Source organism: Mytilus edulis, chromosome 4 (genome assembly GCF_963676685.1).
Source record: "Mytilus edulis chromosome 4, xbMytEdul2.2, whole genome shotgun sequence".
Taxonomy (NCBI): domain Eukaryota; kingdom Metazoa; phylum Mollusca; class Bivalvia; order Mytilida; family Mytilidae; genus Mytilus; species Mytilus edulis.
In genome coordinates this window covers 71,627,051-71,648,341 of record NC_092347.1, presented here as the reverse complement: position 1 = coordinate 71,648,341, position 21,291 = coordinate 71,627,051, and the positions used below count along the sequence as shown (strand labels likewise).

Genomic DNA, 21,291 nt, shown 5'->3' with positions numbered 1-21,291 from the left:
ATGAATGTGCATCATTTTTTGAGTTAACATGGGCATTGTTTAAAATAGATCATTTATTTAGGAAACATTTTTTGTACATTTTGAAATGTAGTTTAACGTCAAGAAGATGTTGTTTGACTTAAGCATGCAATTACATGTTATGCAATAAAATGCTCTGACTTAACAAAAAACGTCTAATGAAACATTTTTTTGTTTAAAAATTTACTTTTCATATAAATTGTTCGGTATCCAGATTTATAGTAGTTCATGTAATCTTTAACTTCAGAAAAGGGGAGATACCAAGGGAACGTCCAAAACTCAAGAGAAACAGTCAGAATTGCTCGCAGGCTGTTTAATGCCATTCGATTAAAAATTTGGCAGATCGGGAAGCCATATTGAAAACGACTAGTGTCATTATTATTCAAACACATTTTGTGATCATTATGGTTTTAATTTCCAAGTTTCACATCACCTCCCTTATGGTATGATTATTGAATTCCCATTAGTTCGGTAAGAAAATTAGAACGCCAGAAGATTTAAAAACTTACGCTTAATGTAGTCTTCGTTCGTTACCACTTTTTTCTTATATCTAAGGAATGATTGAAATATTGTTTCTGTCTATGAAGAAATAACATCAAAAATGTGGTGCACACTGAATAACGCGCGTAGCGATTTATTCTAAAGCGTGCATCTTATTTTTGATGTTATTTCGAATAGAAAGAAAAAAATTTACAGTCACTTCTTATATTTTAAATCTAAATTTCATTTTTAACCGGAGTAAATCATGAAAAACGTTGATGACATCATGGCCATATGACAAATTTATGTCTATGAGCTGATAAACAAAACAACGTCAGCCAATCAGAAGACGCGTTACATCCAAAATCAAATTATTTTAAAACAAATTTTAGATTCTTGTCTAAATCTAGAGGTAACAATTTTTTTCAAAAGGGAAAACAAAAATGATACTAAACATTACTTTAACTGTTGTTTTCAATGCTTTTAAAGTGTTTACGCTTTTGAGACTTTCCGTTTTGAATTTTCCTTGGTGTTCGTTTTGTTATTTGTTTTTTTTACACTGATTAAGAACAGTTTTGAGATTTAGTTGTCACGACGACAACCGAACTTCATTTTAACTGTGAATGTACATTTGTGTTGTAATCATATATGTAAATGAAATTAAGTTATTATGTAAAACACTGCGTACTACAAATCAATTTATTGAAATCATATTGTATAAATGATTTACTGCAAAAAAAGACTATTCAATTTTACAGATAGAATTAAGCTTTCTTTCCATATAGACATTAAATCTTTAAAGGAAATTGTAAACTTGATTTTACTCAGTGTACTAAGTAGTACAACCTGTTTTAAGGTTCTAATTGAGACTTCAACTGAAAAAGATGGATTTGACATAGGGTAGACAATTCATCTTGCAACAGGCTACCTATGGGTTCAATATAGAGTTATTGTCAAGTTTGTACAGAACTTAAAAGGCGTTATATTTCGAGTGTATCACCTTATTTCAACTAATTCATTGGCTATCGATATTTTTTCCTCTTGTTCCGTTGATTAATTACGTTTTATTTTTTATATTTTTCATGAACTCCATAGCATACCATGCCATGTAATTTACGGTTTATTGTCAATACAGTTGACGACAACACTTAATCTAGAAAAATAATTTATAGTTTAAATCAAATACGCATTGTAATACATGTTCAAAAAGCAAGTATATAACTATGATTTATGCTATTATTTGACATGTTAGAATAGATAATGCAATATGCATTAACAAATCTATGTATAATGGATAAAAGATTATATTATATTACTGGTATTCCACAAGCAAAACATCGGTGTGAAAAACCATAAAATACCGAGTAACAAACTCAATGGCGTCAGGGGGTAAACAAAACACTTCGTTTCCACACTTGACAAAAGTAAAGCGCTATTGAGTAGGTTTAAGAGAAGTTAACTTTATAACATAGTTTAACATCAACTCGCGTATGGAACTGTTTTTGCACCATTCATGGTTTCCAAGTGTAAGAGAAATGCTATGATTACTGATTGCCATCAGTTCGTTAAAACCTTACTACGCCAGGAGATGAAACGACTTAAGAATAAAGTAGTCTTCTTTTGTTAACACATTTTTTTTTAATTTGAAAATAAATTCAAAACTTTAACATTTTCAACATTCCAGAATTCCTGTAATAACTAGAAGTAAAATTCGTTAAAAAGGGAAGACAAAAAAGACAGTTTTCAACAGGCATTCAAAAAATCTTTGGTCCAATAACAATCGACAGCACAGTGGCCAAAATGAAATACAACAAATACTAAACTTTACGTTTACTGTTGTTTCCTATTCGTTTGATGTGTTTAAGCATTTGATAAGTCACTTTCCATTTTAGTTTTTCCCTTAGAGTTCGATATTTTGATATTTTTACACTGGTTAAGAATTGTTTTGTGATTAAGTTGTCACGACGACAACCGAACTTCATTTTAACTGTGAATGTACATTTGTGTTGTAATCAGATATGTAAATGGAATTATGTTATTTATGTAAAACACTGGAAATCAATTTATTGAAATCATATTCTATAAATGATTTACTGCAAAAACAAGACTATTTAATTTTACAGTAAGAATTAAGCTTTCTTTCCCTATAGACATTAAATCGTTTAAGGCAATTGTAAAATTGATTTTTACTCAGTCAATTTTACTCAGTTTTATTTTTTATTTTTTTTTTACTTGAAAGGAATAATTTGATGAGAGAATACACTGGTCAATATGTAACGGCAAAACAAAAACACAAAAGAGAAACAAACAAAATAAAACCTATATGTATGTTCTAAGATTTTAATCCATCTTTAGGAGATGACCAGTAATAAATAAATTTATTTTGTTACAACGCAATATTTGCGCCAAGAAGGTACCTATTACACACAAGCGGACAGTCCCCTCTCTAGAATGAGTTTAACTTCGGACGTGGATGGGATCGTGTAATCAATTTTCAAGTCCCTAATCACATGAAATTACTGAATGTCATGTCAAATCAATTCCATAATTATATTTCATAGAAACACATACATGCATTGACAATTTGACGGTCAACAGCAGTACCAAATAAACATATCTAAATGTAATACCTAATACCTATCAGTATGCTACTTTCAAGTAAATGATTCGCGTTGTTCATTTTTTTCCTGTGATCGATATTTGAACTCACTTCAACAGTTTGCTTGACAGGTCAATCAAGTACGTCATACAATAAACCTAGATTCTGCAAGACTGATTTCTATTTATCGTATTTTCTTGTAATCTAATTTTTGAATTATACTAAAGTAAATATGACTCCAAAGAGCCTGAGATCATAATTTAATTGTTTTTGTCTCATAAATAATGACTGGAGATATGGACGGAGAAAAATCAATAGAAATTATTGAACAAACAAATACAAACTGCGGCAATGGCATACCGAACATGGATTATATAATTAAAGCATATCGTATTTTATGCAGCCAAAAAACTGTTCTTTATGCCATTACAACTGCAGTCATATTTGTTATGTTATTATAGCGGCTACAGTTGTTAAATACGAAAACAATTTTCATTTTGCTAAAGTGCATCGAAAACAAATATGCCATTTGCAACCAGTTAGTTCATTAAATAACAATTATTGTTGAATAATACTGCTAACGCGAATTGTTTTGTTTTCTTTGAGATTAAGGATACGAAATTATAAAATCAGAATGACTATTGCATGTATAAAAGTGCATACCTATTATGATTGATTGGTTTTTTTTTGTTTTGTTAAAGCATGGAAGGACTTCCATGTTTAAACATACCGTTAAGCATATGAAAACAGGGGGAAATATGCAAAATTAGCAACAAGATAATTCATAAATTGTATAGTAATGTTGAAGGAAAACACATTTTTGTCACGTGTGTATCTTTTGTGTTACCTTTTTTAAAGAAAAATAATGAGTTTCATCTTCAACATATAAATGCATAAGAGTTCAAGAAAAATCAGATTGAGTTTTCAAAAGCACCATGGATCCTCTTTTAATTTCTATTTGTAAGTTTTAACTATCAATGCGAGACCAAAGATAATGAACATAACGTTAATGTTTCTTAGTGTAATTAATAAAATTGCAGACACCAAATTGAAATGATAAACATCACAAAATCCATTCGTAGGAATGAATGACATAAATAAATAATGTTTATTGAACATGTGTTACATTACCTGCTTCATTTAATAAATGTGCGACAGTTTTAGATAAACATCTTGAACTGCTATGTCATGTATGTATGCCGGAAACTTTCATGGCTAGAATATTAAACTTAACAGTAACCTTTAAATAGCGGAATAATTAAATATGAAAGTAATAACTGCGTTTTTTTTAATGGAAGTTGTATCCCTCATTATAGTTTTAGCTTGATTACACTACTGACAATGTGTAAATAGGAATGACTTTTCAGACGGCTTAAGCAATACAAAAATGGAAAGGAGTATATTGGCCAAAAATATTGAAAATACCAAAACACTGTGTTTTACTCCAGCCAGTTTCAGTATACTGCAGCATTCGGTATCTCGAACATATGAAATAAGAAAGGGAATTGTATCAAGTCTAAGTATTGGCCAATCAATTTTGAAAACAATCAGAGCTGCTGATTGACTTTCGAATATATAGAACTGAATGGCTATCAAAAGCATTATTAAACTTATTACAACTTGTGTGAACAAATATGTTTCGGTTGTGAACGCATCTTTATGCATTATAAATTAATTTTGTGTTTTCCAATATTCTATTTTCTAGATGAATTGAACAAGCTGGTGTCAACAGCATGTCGCCTCACCTGCTTTATTGAGTTTAATTGATGGTAAGACATTTTTAATAAAAGATGTTAAATTTATATTTATAACAATATTTTCATGGCTAGACTATCCAACCTTAAAATAACCTTTTGATACCAGAATAAAGTACGAGTTTAACTGTCCTAGATGTAATTACGGACATAGTCAATGAGATTTTCGCCTCGCAATGAGAAATTTTGCTTGGTTACCCTACTGACATATGTGAGTGATACTGATTAGCCGGATGATAACAGCAACACAAAAGGTGAAGTGGGTGATTATCGAAGTAGGATCAATACATAAAGCGTGTTACAAGTGTGCTTCAACAAGTGAAATCTGTTGTTCTAATACAATATCAATTGCTTTTGTTGTTCACAGATTATTTTGATCTATAGCTGAAGTGTTTAAGCAGATGTCTTGCAAAGCACGCTAAGGTTGTATAGTCGATATATTTATTATGAATCGATCAATATAAGCTCAGATCCATTATTTCAGATTAGAGGGGGGCGTTCCTAACAGTTTTCTCGAGCGGATCTAGGAAAATTTTTTGTTGACGTTTCCTATTCTAAAAGAGATATTTAACCCCTATTTTAGAAGTGCACTGAGTTGGCCGGAATCTGCACGTGCAATATCCAAATTTCATTACATTTTTTTTTTTAGACATTCACAAATTGTTTAACTTTTTTGTTTGCAGGAACACAATTGAATATACAATTATAGTTCCCTATTTTAGTACAATTGTAATCGAAAGTTCCACGCAAAGAAGCCATTTTTTTTTTTTTTAAAACCAACAAAAAAACATATTGATAGACAAAAACTTAAACACCAGAAAATATGTTTATTGCAATGCAAAACTTTGATTTTTGTTTTCTAAACCTGAACAGATTGATTTCTGTAATTGGCGAATCTAAACAACCAGTGCTTTTGTTGTTGAAGTGAATTACAATGTATATACAGCAAGATGTAAGGGTTACAAGCAGTTCAGGTTTTATAATATTACCATGGTTTGTTAGAGATAATTGCAAACAAACGTATATGATGTTAATGATCGGTAATACATAAACATTTGTATATTATCAACCAGATAGACAACCTATTACCAGCTATCAAACGGCATATTCAACAGGTTGTCATTAAAAACAAATGTTGTGAATTTGTGTACAGCCGATGTTATTGTTTACTGTTTCAGTTGCCATTATAATTACAATGCAATAGATACTTTTGTACAGCAGATTCAGATCTGTGTTATGTATTGCATCTGTATAACCGATAGTCGTTAATCGGGTGTGAGTAACATTGTGTATCTCATACAAATACCAAAAAGAATATGGCGTCAGGAGTCTGTTTTACAAAAAAAAACCAAAAAAAAAACGACTAAGATTGATCGTAAATCATGACAAATCAGTATACTTACAATCAATCTTAGTCGCAAGTTTTTTTTGTGAAACCGAATATAGGTCCTCAAACCAATAACCCTTAATTTTCAAGTGAGTATTTTCCTTTCTTACTGCTGTGTACAAAATGTATATCACCCAAAACGTTCTTCTATTATTAGTGGTGTAAATATATTTAAAAAAAAAAATAAGCATGTACATTGATCATTTTAACATTTATCAAAACATCAGCAATATATTTCAATTTCATAATGCAATAATAAATATTTCAGTACTGTTCGATGCTAACTGCGAGTGCTAATTTTCAATTGTGACAGTCAATATATGTTACGTGAAGTCAATTCTTAAATACATTCGTTAAAATGTAGTTGTTATATTCAATAAGTCGTATAAATGGAAGTATCTGGCAAAATATTGATTATAATTATTGATTTTAATATGTCCTGAATCCTTTGACACTACTTAAAAGGACAGCAATACACATCATTATGATATGTATGCTCTGTTAAACAAATAGAAAATTATACTTGGTTAATTACAAATGATATTGCTTCAAATATTCAATTAACTAATTTAATGGTTCATTCTCTGTTTTTTCTTTAGTCAATTGTACAATTAATTATTTTTAAAGATACTATCAAAGAGTAATGAATTCCTTTATCAATCAACATGCTTTCATTGTAGCTACGCTAGTACCACTATCAAACAAATACAAGTCACACTGCTTCAGTGAACAATCTGTGCAATGCGTATAAAGACAGGCGCGGATCCAGCCATTTTAAAAAGGGGTGGTTCCAAACCCAGAGTAAAAAGGGGGGGGTTCCAACTATATGCTCCCATTCAAATGCCTTGGTCGGCCAAAAAAAGGGGGGTTCCAACCCCCGGAACCCCCCCCCCCCCCCCCTGGATCCGCCACTGAAAGACCAAGGTGTACAAAAAACTTCAAAGTAGCTTATGTGGTATTGGTTTTACACTGTATTCATTACACCTAGTTATATACTCGCTGGTTATTATTAAAACCATTGTTTTTAATTTAAAAAAAAATCACCCCACTTATTCAAAATGTTTTTCTTTTATCTAAAAGTAAAGCAAACTAACGGTTTGGCTTGTCCATAATGTTAAACCAACAAAAGTGCTTTTTATATGCCTTTGTTTGTTTCGAAACTATTGGTGGAAACAAAAGTGATGTGATACAAAAGGCCAATTCAAAACCATAAGTAGAACACAAAACTGACAAGGTCATGGACAGACGAGTGACGTCATACGCCCATAAAACACTACAAAGAAAATAAAGAATGAACAACACGAATCCCACTCCCGGGTATGAACTCCCTGGAAAGTTACTTAAGACCGCAGTCGAACGCGGTTCGAACTCAAGCATCCGGGTTAACAAGCCAAGGATCACTGTAGATGGAACTACTATTCGAACACTTAATTCAAGTTTAAATTATTATTAAACGACTCGAAACTGATTTCAAATGAAGAAAGCATTCATAATTTAAGTTATTTCCTTTAGAACAAAGGTTCCTGATTAAATCTATAAGGTTGACAAACTAATAATTCACACAATATACCTGTGAGCATCTTATCTTAATAGTTGCATTTTTTTTTTATTTCTAAGTTTATCATGACACTCAGCTGATATTTTCAATATTTAGATTATCATGATTATGTAACAGATCATGTAGTTTTAAATTATTTATGTATTTTACATCCAATTCAACAAATGAGACAGCACTTGTTGCTCGTAACTAAATTATTTAACCACAATGTTAATTTATTTTGTATAAGATGTATTTAATTCATTATAAACTAATGTTTATAATTAATTCTGCGAGCCTAAATTGCATGAGAACAACTACTAATAGTTGAAATATTAAAGTCTGGCCGAAGTTCGAGTCCCTATCTATTGAACCACGAATGAAAAATGTTCCACGCAATAAATAACAACTGTAAGTGCTTCATGCAGTAGTTGGAGTGGTTATTTATATCTATTGCACGTATTATGTTTATGGTAGAAGCTTTACTGAAGATAAAGATGCAATATGCATGCACCAACGCGATGCAAAGTAAGAAGCCTAAATCTATCCCATGCAGATAATTAATCGATGATACAAATTGTTAAGCAGAGATTAAAAAAAAAAAAAAAAAAAAACTTCTAGTTTTCCATTACACAACATTGCGTTTGACTTATATCTCACTAAGTAACTTTTTTTTGACGGGGAAAAATCCCAGACTTACCTTTTTGAAAAAATTTCAGTATGATCCAATTAAGAAGACAGCATTTGTAACGTGTGACAAGCTTTTCTAGAAAGGAAGTTTTTCTTTGCTGCGCTGGTTCATTTTCCTTCAACAGAGATTTCATGGTAAACTTTCGTTCCATTGTTGTTAGACAATTTAGTAGCCGACACCGTTTTAGAGTTATTAGTGTTATAAATATGACTTAACAAAGCGATTCTGTTATTTCTGACAACAGATATTTTGATATGATAGTCTTTACTAGGCATTTTCTCTTCGACTCATTAGCCATTTCTACAAATATGTCTACCTGTTTAGGTAATAACCATACGGATATTAGTAACTCGAACCTAACTGTCAACTATTTGATCTGTCGTATTAGATCTATACTTATCAATATTTTATTGAAAAATACTTGATTTCTGTCTTTAAAATGACTAAACGACTTCTTAGAGCTTATTAATAAGCTGATAATCATAAGAATGGATGAACAATATGGCACCGATGATTCTTTTCAATGATTTCAGTCTTGTAGATAACACTTGTCAACATCTAAACGTCAAAGTAGCGTTTCGCTTTTTCATGAAAAAAAAATAAGCAGACGCTAGTCGGCGGATTCACTAATTTAAATAAGATCTTTAACGAAATCTTGATTGAATTTGTCAAATTCACTCTCAACCAAACAGATTAATCAATTTCCATTATAGCAAGAGACACCACGTTTGCCCCAAAATCAACCTTAGAAGTATGTCTACTAATTTGGTGCAGCTTTTAATGAAGGTTTTGGAATGTTTCATGAAATCAAAAGTCCCTCGAGCCAGCAACCAATCGAATCAACAGCACGTTAAACTTTGACGTTTGGTAACTTTATTCTAACCAGCGTGGGAATCAACCGTCGATAAGATTGAAACATTAATTTACGAGTGACAATAGTTCTAATGATGTCTATTATTATTTGTGATATATATCAATATATTATTGGATCCTTTTCCGTAATTTCTATAATTTGAATATTATAAAAAAAATTATTCGATACAGAATTCGCTCGGTTTAATTCCTTTCAACAATGCACGTACGACATGCAGACTATGCACTATGATCCAAGTCTCAAACACACTGGTCAAATAATGAAATTTCCTCACTACTGTATATCAAATATGATCCTCTTTTTTAATCCACGCAAATAACTGCTTTTATAAAAACAACAGCGTACTTATGATTTCACAAACTATTTGTTTTCTCATGAAGTTGTTTAAAAAAAATCTATTGTTACACTGTAGGTATAACACCAGTACTTGATCTTAATATCAAGAACCAATGTACTATGTTTATATTAATATATGCATACATAATACTCCAGATTGATTCCAGACAAAATTGCTATAAAGGCTAATGATAATTGTATATCGATAATCGGTTTATGTCCTGTGTAAAAAATCATACATAGACATCGCTGTCAATTATTTCTGATTTATTCGATTTTCTTCATTTATTATAAATAATATTTATATTAATAATACGTAAACTTGTCAACTGTTAAATGGAATTTGCAATTATGTCCCTCAATTTGCAATTTTTTAAATGTCACAATTCTATATAGAATAATAATCGAAGTCACTAAACAAAATGTGTTTAATTGTCTTTACATAATACATTTAAATTTATTTTTTTGCACTTGAATCGGAATATTGAATATTTAATGGACAGGAAATCGAAACACATTTTTATAATTATTTAAACAAAACTCCACAAGAAATAAATCACACCAGAAAGAAAAGAAAAACACAAAAAAATGCGTTACATAGGAAAACATAAATATTTATAACTTTATAGAAAAAATACATACTGGAAATATTTCAATACTTCTAATATATGAACCTCAAATTATTCAAAATAACCGAGCTCCAAGGACAACAGAAACGGCAAGTCCCTAGCTTGTCAAATGGCGAAATCAAAAGAACAAACGAATGGAAAATAACTGAATGGAAACAGTCAATTCCATTTGTAGAACATGGTTTTAAATCTAGAAACCTCTCACTTGTATATATGATTTGGATTGACAAGTCAAGAAAAACTGAACACAGTGAAAGATAAAGTTAAGGATAAATGATTGTCCATTCGTTTTTTATGCGTTTTGTTATTAGATTTTGCCATGTGATTATGGACTTTCCGAATTGATTTTCCTCTAAGTTCAGTATTTTTGTGATTTTACTTTTTATAGTATGAAAACAATCGATTTTAACCTGATCATGCTGATGTAATTCATGTGCTAACCCTTATGAAAATTCCATTTTACTATGTGACTGGTAATGCACGCTTAGTATGAGATGCTTTTGCTGTTGACGCCTGCAATACAGCCTCTTCCGGAGTTTATTCAGTTACCAATTTCTACCTGCTTATTGTTGCATATTGAATCATAGACTTTTATTTTCGTGAACTTTAGTAAACTTCTTATAGTCGTTAAAGCAATCAACAAACAATCAATTGTTGCATATTGAATCTTAGACTTTTATTTTCGTGAACTTTAGTAAACTTCTTACAGTCGTTAAAGCAATCAACAAACAATCAATTGTTGCATATTGAATCTTAGACTTTTATTTTCGTGAACTTTAGTAAACTTCTTATAGTCGTTAAAGCAATCAACTTACAAACAATCAATTGTTGCATATTGAATCTTAGACTTTTATTTTCGTGAACTTTAGTAAACTTCGTATAGTCGTTAAAGCAATCAACAAACAATCAATCTTTCTAATCTGATATTTACCTCCAAATGGCTTTATGATATTTACCTCCAAATGGCTTTATGATATTTACCTCCAAATGGCTTTATAGAGATCTAGAATTCAAAAGTCAAACACCTTAACTATTTTTTGCAATTCTTATCATTCACGATTATCAAAAATCAAGAAAACACATTATATTTTCTAGGTTAAAACTTGCATATAGGAATTAATGGGTCGCCAATTTTCAATTAGGAAAAACTTTATACCATTTATTCATTTATATTATACATGTACGTAAAGTACTTAAGTCAACACAATTTCGGTGCCAAAAATACAAAAATGAGCAAAAAAGAACTGCATGCAGTCTTTGACTCACACTTCACATAAATTAGGTTTTTTTTTATCAGATCTACTCCAATCTATTATGGTCGATCAAATATCTATTAACAAACCATCTGTCTTAATTCTAATTAGATAGTTATTCATATAGAATATACACGGCATTGCGTCATTCGCACTTCAAGTATCCTACACGGTCTCATTATCATGATGCAAGTGTGATCAAAGTGCTAATTGTGGAACGTTTTACACAATGTTCAGTAATAAAAACTTCCAGGTCGCTGCTGAAACAAATATGGAAGCCAAATACAAATATAATATCTCAGAATAGAGAACCAAAGTCAACACCAGGGCATGAAAAAAAGAAGACATACAAACAATAAATTGCATTGAGAAGTTAAAATAGACAATTACGCATCCACAAAAACAAAAACAAAACGGGAATTGCAAAAAAGCACCGGAAGGGAAGGAAATGTCTTACATGTACTATTGTATGGTGCGTTGGAAGTCTGATCCTTTGTTTCGATATTTAAAGAAAATTGTACCTATCAGTACATTCATTGATAACGTTTACTACATGCTTATTAAGATGATAGTTCTGAAAACACTCATTGCGCTGTTTCCTGCGAAAAAGGATGACCATAACTTGACACGTGCAGTGCACTTATTTACTTTACAATGCGGAGGACAATACTCAACGCTTGCAGGACTTGAAACGTGCAACCATGTTCTCGTTCCTGCGCAACATGGTTACATTTGATAACACTGGTACATGCAGTGCGCTTAACGCGAATGATAAATAGGATATGAGCACTGGAAACTTGCAGTGCAATGGTTACTGTGCATAGTGGATGATAACACTGGACGTTTACGTCGCAGAAGTGGGAGTTTAGAAAATGAAATTAAAACTAAAGTTTCGTTGTTTTTTTTTAATTTCTCAAATGCCTTTAAAGATTTGTTACTTAATTATACCATGTATTTTCAAGCCATTCACGCAATCCATGAATTGAAGTCGACATCTTGTAATTCAAAAGGTCTGTTAACACTTTTTGGGATTTTAACTAATTCTTGTCTAATAAGTAATCATAATGATGATTAGGAGTAATATTCATCTTAACAATAATGACGATTTGAAAGATATCAATAACGACCTTTTAAAATCCGAAAAAGAGGCTGGCATGCAATATCATATAACATTTAAAACCTATTCATCCTTTCTCTTTATATACTTCAAAACTCTGCATGACATGTTATTCTGGAATTCAAGAAACACATTCCAAAAGGATAACCAAACGTAAATCGGTTTAGTAGAATGTCGTAAATCATTGTACGTTTTAACTGCATTTAATGAGTACTTGTCTTGCTACTCGAACCAAAATCTCTCTCGACTTTTCGTTTACGCAGAAGGTTTTCTTCAATTGAAAATATTTGAATGTCAATTATAGTTTTTCCCTATATATTTGATATCGTATCATCATAGTAGATATTTTATTTTATATAATATAGAACGTATTATCCGCTATAAGATAATTGCCTTTCATGGCTGTATTTGAGTTCTAGCTGACGACATTTGTTCACGACGGATCAAATTACGAGGACAAAGACAGCAAAGTTTTGTCTGAGACATACACCAATGTTATTTACTACAAAGCTATTGAGAACTTAATAAAGTTGTGTGATGGCTTCAAGGGGATATGCTATACGTTGCCACGATATAAACAACGCTGGTTTCTATAAGAAACACATTTATTGTCGATCAGAATTTAGTATACGCAATGTTATGATTAAAAGCCAGTGGTTCTATAAGTAAAGCACCATAAATGTAATACCCATTACATCTACCATAGATGTAATACCCATTACATCTATGATAGCACTAAGTGGTTGTGATACATGTTGTAACAACAGCAACAATAATTAACTCAGATAATTTAAGATTGAGTAACGAAAGCCGTGGGAAATTGTAATATTACAAGTTCAACTGTAATATAATTAGTGCACGTTTATAAACTTAAATTTAGTTTATATTCAAATATTAGCTTTTCCAAACCATTGTCTATTAAATTTGAGACGTTCGTTACTTGAAGATCCTGATATAGACTTTTGTTTAAGAGCTTAAATCATATTTTAGGTGGGGACAACAAATTATCGTTTTTATAACCAGGAACAAAAGACAACATTAAAAGCTGCATTTACATTTTAGCCTTTATTTTTACATCGCGATGACCGTGAGGTCATTTCGATGTACTGCTATCGCCAAAATTTCCATTATGCAAATTAATTTTGGGTTTCAACCGATCTATAAAATTTTAAGATCCGCGGCCATTATCTAGTGCAAAATAACATTACTTATCGGTTGTTTCAAATTCATTTTTTTCAATGGATACGCCTATAAATATTTTTATTAAAACACAAATTCATAAAGTAAAAAACATTGATGATATTTATGCACACGTACCGAAAAATCGTGTTAAAGCTTACGGAGGAATATCTCAAGAACGTTTTGCGACACTCCCGGCAAGGACCGATAACTCTGTTATTGTTTTGCGGGAAAATATGAACGGCTTCTCATATCCAATCTTTTATAAAAATCGATTTTTTTTACAGAAGAGTGTCCACCATGCACTTGCACTGCACTATAATTAGAATAACAGAATAGAATGATATACAAATAGATGAAAATTATATATACATGCAACCGTAATATTAATATAATATATAACAACAGACCAGTGTATACTCTGGAACTATTATTGTATTAGGCCACACCAATTTAATTTCTTGTTCTACGGATTTTTGGACTCCAAAATTTGGGGCGAGCGAGCGATTTGAAAATTTTTGTAAAAAAATATTTAATTTGCAAATTTTTGAGGCGAAGCTTGAAAAGTAAAGGCGAGCGATTATAATTTTTTTTTTTTTGTAAACATAAAATAGTAGGTTTTTACAATATTAAAGCTTGATTTATCACTTGTACTTTGACATTTCTTTTATTTCTGAAGTTTTTTTCCCTGTTCACCAAGAAATAATTAAATCTGGTCTATGTATGTGAGACTGACAATGAGACAATTCTCCATCCAAGTCATAATCAGTTTAGGGACAACTACTTAATGTTATAAATATCCCTTTTACATGTTTTATGAGGGATCAATATAAGTTATAATATTTTTTTACAAAAGGGCTCATATTTTCTCAAAGAACTATATATCTAGAATGAAATTCAAAACAGTGTGGCTGTGGCCATTGATTGACACATTAAATCCATCCATTGACTGGGACAATTTAGGTGAACGTTTGTATGTAACGACCACTGCTCAATATGTACTTTTAAAGACACTTAAATTGTGGGTCATCAAAGGTTCTCAACACCTTAATAAAGTAATTCGAAAAACTAATCAGAAATAACACGATGTTTTGATTTAATATCAATTATATAAATCAAAACATAAAGGTTATTCCTGATTAATTTTTTGATTTTTTTATAATTAAAGGCGTTAAGAAACCTTTGGTGACCCCACAGTTTAAATGTCTATCGTAGGTACGTCGTGAACAGTGGTCGTTACAGACAAACGTTCATGTAAATTGTCCCAGTCAATGGATGAATTTAATGTGTCAATCAATGGCCACAGCCACACTATTTTGAATTTCATTCCATATGGTATTAAATGGTCAAAACATGTCCAAGAATTTTGTAATATTCCTGGACTTTAACCATGTTAACACATTTACTTTAACAGTTTAATATTATTCAAAATAAGTGGACCCCTCTTTTAGAAAAAGTTGTTTAAAATATGATGTAACTCTCCTCTTTTTAAGTACAAAATTCGAAGTTTTCAAAGGTTTTGTATAGAAGAACTAAACAAATCCTTGGTATTTCTATTTTCTTTTCTACATCAGTAAAATGACCCCTTGTCTGAGGGAGGGTTGTTCCAACCTAATAATAACAAACACCAGTCAAAGTACAGCCTTTTACACAGGGCTTTGATACAGACCAAACAGCAGGCTATTAAGGACCCCAAAATTAGAATGAAATTCAAAACAGTGTGGCTGTGGCCATTGATTGACACATTAAATTCATCCATTGACTGGGAAAATTTACGTGAACGTGTGTCTGTAACGACCACTGTTCACGACGTACCTACGATAGACATTTAAACTGTGGGGTCACCAAAGGTTTCGTAACGCCTTTAATTATAAAAGAATTCGAAAAATTAATCAGGAATAACCTTTATGTTTTAATTTATACAATTGATATAAATCAAAACATCGTTTTATTCCTGATTGATTTTTAGAAATACTTTATTAAGGTGTTGATGACCTTTGGTGACCCCATAGTTTAAGTGTCTTTAAAAAGTACACAGTGAGCAATGGTCGTTACATACAAACGTTCACCTAAATTGTCCCAGTCAATGGATGAATTAAATGTGTCAATCAATGGCCACAGCCACACTGTTTTGAATTTCATTCTATTAGAGTACACAATTCGAACAGGGAAACCAACGATCTAATTTATATATCATGTATATCCAAACGGGAAAATACCAATGAACAACATCAACAAACGATAACTGCTGAACGACAGACCCCTCAATCAATCAGGACATAAACATGCAGCGGCTATGAATAGTTTTGTTTCGCCAGCATACAATATAATTGCAGTTGAAGGCAAATCCTTCAGAAGTTCTTTGTACTTTATTCTAACAACTAACATTTTTTGATAGGGAATATAAGTAAGGGGGAAAGTAACCAATTTTTTGTTCTTTACAGGTATTTCCGCTGTTATAAATTTATATCGGAGCACTCCCGCTTTGGATAAATAGGTTTCATGCTGAAACAAATATTCTCACAGATATTTACTAAGTGTATTGGGGTGCTTTTATGTTTAAAATCGTTATATACAGGTTAGACTGGGATTTTAAAAACAAATGTTGATATCTTTTTATAATATTTACAAAAAAAAACGGTGCGGGAAATGGACAGTCATGATTACATTTCCGGATGCGGGAAGCGGGAATATAAAAAAAAAAAAAATCTGTTTTGAAAAAAATAGGTGCGGGCGAGTCCGTCGAACAAGGAATCAAATTGGTGTGGCCTTAGTATAATAGTTCCAGGTATACTGATTTGTATCACTACAGTATAATAGTTATTATGGTGCGGTTGAATTTCTTGTCATTCATTTATCATCCATGCACGAACTTGATTGTATCAGAAAAAAATATTTCTCTGTAAATTAACCTCAGTTTCAGGTATAGAGATGTGATCTGTTTTGTGGCATGTGCTTTTGACCATCCACAAGAACCTGGGGTCATCCGATGTTCAGTACTTCAGTACTTTGATTTGTTTTCTCCAAAACAATCAACTCATTGACAAATGCAATTATAAGTTATTTTGAAAATGTAAAATCCAAGCAATAAACAGTTTTAAAAAAAACATCAGTGCAAAACCAAAAATTAAGATCAAACGTGAAAAATGAAATTGCTTATAATATTATTAACAATGTCACGAACATATGAAACAAGATCTACCTATAAATGCTGGTATATTATGTAACATAAGGGCTATGTTATGTAACAGAAGGAAGATTTGCAGGACTTAATGAGGTATTCATTTCCATCCTAAATCAGAAACCGTATATTAGAATGATGCAAACCGATAAACCAGCTTATCTTCATATGCTGATGCATTTTGTTTTAAAGACATTTATCGGGATAGTGGTTTGAGTTTTAGATAACGCAATTTAACAGATTTATATCAAATTGTGTTGGCTAAAATATAAGTCATGAGATACTTAATTTTGCAAAGTTGCAGATTTTTTGGTGTTAAATAAAATGTCCACTGACGTCAAACAGTAACATTCTTCTCTAAATAGCTTAAAAGTCAATTGATTGAGTATTCAGTTAATTTACGTTACACTATCAGTTGGTAGATAATTTATAGTCTCCGGGGGATTCATTCATAAAGTTGTCCACAATGGATCTGTGTCATGTTTCAATTTATAATGCCTCAAAAACCCAAACAAGCTCTTTAAATAATCAAATAGAACACTTATTATGTCTAACAAAAGATTTTAGATAGAATAAAACACCAAAATCTTAAAAGAACATGTCGGCTTCTTGGAGTATTGCACGTAAAAGAAATATCCCTCTTCCATTTGTAATTTTTGCAGTGAATGAGGTTTCATTTGTATATATGTGGATCAAGAATTATTTCTGACGAAGGTATGCTTTCCATCTTATATTTAATTGAGTCAGAAAACAAAATAGAAACTGCAGGCCCAACATTTTCGGCGTTATGAGTGGTTAAGTCGTGCGGAAAACTAATATATTTTCAAGCAGTTCTCTATATGATAACTATATCCAAGAGTCACATCTACAAAATAAAATGGCCGAACCAGAACAATTCTCAATCTCGAACTGTAACTTTTCATGAAAAAAAAAGCATTTGCATACCGAATAATATTAATGCCCGTGTCACACTGTCCCGATTTTTATATACGATGGACACCCGAATGCGAAAATTGCAAGTTCGTACGAAGTTGGTCCCGATCTCGTTAAAATATCAAAAAGTGACCGAAGTAAGTACGATGAATAACGAAGTCTATACGATGGTGCCGAAATTATATACGATAGCAAAAGATGGACATACGAAGGTTAACCGAAGACGGGTATTTAAGCTTCATATCTCAGCCGAAGCCTACACGATGGATCACGAAGGCTACACGATGGATTACGAAGGCTGCACGATGGATTACGATGATGGCGCGATGGCCATACGATGTCTAAAAGATACGAGCAGAATTTCGACAACATATCGTTTCTGTACAAGTCTGCCATGCATGGCGGGAAATCGATCTTTTTGTCTAATCCTCACCTACTACATGTAAGTTGCGTGTAGATAAAATTGTTATGGACACTCTAGAACCAAAATGCTCAAAACTTGGTATGGTGTTACTCGTTAAGAATATCTTAAGCGCTATTGACTTTAAAGTTCAAAGGTCAATGTCACAGTGGCAGTTGTAATACAAGGCAATATCACCCTTGTGGACACTCTAAAACCAATATGCTTCAAAAGATTTAACCACATTTGGTATATTGTTCCTCCTTGTAATGATCTGACATTTTTTACGTTCAAGGCTAAAGGTCAAGGTCATGCAGATGGGCTTGTTTTTTCTCCTTGAAATAGCATAATACCCAGGAAATTGGTTGCTAATTTTTTTACCTGCTGGTTCTAAAGACAACAATAAAGGTATTCCAGTTACTGAATGTTTTGGTTGATTTCTTAAAAAATAGTCTATGTATCAAATATGCATATTCAATTTACCATTTTCTCCATGTGTCATATACAAATATAGTGTCCATATTTGTCCCCAATATGTTACATACGAGGGGATGCCACGCTCGGCATTGCCTTGTTTGAATTGTAAAATGTGTGCACTAGTCTGAATAATCACCCATAATTATGCCCATGTTTACTGATCTATCTTAAAGGTAAGGTAATGGGTTCGTTGATCCCTTTTATTCAAAAAGAGCTCTTTCCAGGAGAATATCATAATAATATAGACAAAAGGAGGATGTGGAGAAAGCAACAAATGCGGCAAAATATGACATATAGACAACAAAATGATTATGGAGTAAACATTCGTGTGACAACAACTCAGACGATACATAAAAAAATAGAATAATGAAGAAAAAGTTGGTTTCCCTATATACGTGTACCTGCAGTGTTGGTGTACGAGGCGCGTTTATGATTTTCATTATGTTACTTGACATGAAAAATTGACAAAAAATAATATTTTACTTGTAAAAGTAAATCCTGAGCCTGTAATAGCTGCTCTTCTTGTTCCACTTGAATACACCTAATCGCTATTTATTCCATTCCGGATAAGTTCTAAAATTACACAACTTTTTCCGTTAAAGTTATCTGGGACCCTGTTTAAACAATGCACCATGCATGATACTTTTTAATGAGACCTGTTTAAACTACCGTAAATACTTCAAACAAAATATTTTTTTACTTGAATTTTAATTTCGAAAAAAGTGGATCATAGTATATCAAAGTTTCTTGATGATCACTTTCTAAAGTTTTTTCTCCCTCAGCTCACTACTGATGACCTCCATTTTTCGGCCGATGACCCAAAACAGGAAGTTGTATAAATGACTGTTTTTCCCGGAATGGACTAAATAGCGATAAGGTGTATTAATAGAAACAACGCTGTCGCCTTTCTTGTTCTCATAGAATCATATGATATGAGCTCCATGTTTTGTGAACGTCTTTCTTAACTGTCGTATTAGACTGACCAGTGCATATCGCGCATGGCACTTTAAATGTATTTTAGCGCAAAAATTAACTTACATTTAGCTGGATTTATTGCCGTCGTAGTTCCATCTTGTCGCCTTCGTACTTTTGTTCGATGGCAACACGACGGGATTACGAGGTCTTCACGAAGTCGTGTTGCCATCGTTAGACCTTCGGGTATCTTCGTGATTCATTCGTGTAGACATCGTAATGTCAAAACTGCCCGATGGAAACGATGGAAACACGAATGCAATGCGATGTGCAAAGATGCATTCCCGGTGACATTACGATGGTGAGGATGGTGATACGAACTCAATACGAACCCTCAACATCGGACGCACCTTCGGGGATTTTTTAACATGTTAAAAAATTTAGAACCCTTCCCGAAGTTGTCGCCGAAGGCTAGAAAAAGTTGCCGATGGTTCTACGATGGTTAAAGATGGCACTTCGAATAGCCCGATCTGGATACGATCAGTCCCGATTTTGAAAATTTCCATTATCGTGTTGCCATCGGCGTAAAAATCGGGACAGTGTGACGCGGGCATAAATAAAACAAAACCCGAAGTATTGCCGAATATTTTTCTTTTTTGCTTTTCAGGTAGGGAACTACAACCTTCAGTATTTTAGTACCCTAATTTTCAGAAGTCCATGGAGATTTGATCACCCACAAACATGTTTAAGCCCGCCACATTCTTTATGTTCATATCCTAAGTCATTTCACAAGTTGTTGTCCGTCATATTTGTTAAAAAAAAAAAATTGTTGTTTTGTCATATATGACACAGTTGGTTTCTTCATTGGAATTAATTCCATGTTATGCTGTAACTTGATTGAACCAGCGACCTTCTTTACTCCGGAAACTGCAGGGAAATCAAAGCAGAATGAGTATTGAAATCGTTAAAAGTTCACAATAATGCCTTAGAACGATTTTTTCGCAACACATATTTATTTACCGTAAAATATATTAAAGAAACATATTAGAGAAACATATATACTCTGCTTTGTTTAAAACCAATACTCAATACAACGGGTCTTCACTATTTTACGCGCTAGTTCACAATTAAATCAGCAAACCTATATACTTTATTCTGACTGCGAATCTAATACCAGCCTTATGGGCCATATTTGGGAGATAGCAGCAAGTAAATGTATCAATTTGTTTGACCCGGTAACGACCTTTTTTACTCGAAGGAAGAAAATCAAAGCAGTTTCAAAGTTTACCATTATGTGATGAAGCGATTTTTCACCACAGTCCGCAAAACAAAATATGCAACCGTCAAACTATAAGGACATTATAAACAATGACAGCTGCTGGTATAATCATTATAAATAGACACAAAGTATTGTTTGAAATGCATGTGATTCTTTGAAACCTTATCAGATTATTCTGAACTACTTTAAAGGATAAAGCAAAATAAATATCTGCAAACAGGTAAAATGTTGCTAAGGAACAATTCTTAACATTTC

At 32.1% G+C, this 21,291-nt stretch overlaps 1 protein-coding gene across 4 annotated transcripts in view; it reads right to left on the bottom strand.

Annotated features, from left to right (window-relative positions):
- The window catches only part of LOC139520403 (Kv channel-interacting protein 4-like), a 210,436-nt gene that overhangs the window by 101,480 nt on the left and 87,665 nt on the right, over window positions 1-21,291 (bottom strand). Inside the window, exon 1 of one of the 4 annotated variants that reach the window (XM_071312993.1) lies at window positions 8,476-8,698. The exons of the other annotated variants lie outside the window; for them this stretch is intronic. Coding sequence (XP_071169094.1) covers window positions 8,476-8,617 — 142 coding nt within the window. The 5' untranslated portion in view covers window positions 8,618-8,698. Of the gene's footprint in view, window positions 1-8,475; window positions 8,699-21,291 lie in introns of those variants that run through there. 4 annotated transcript variants of the gene reach the window in all.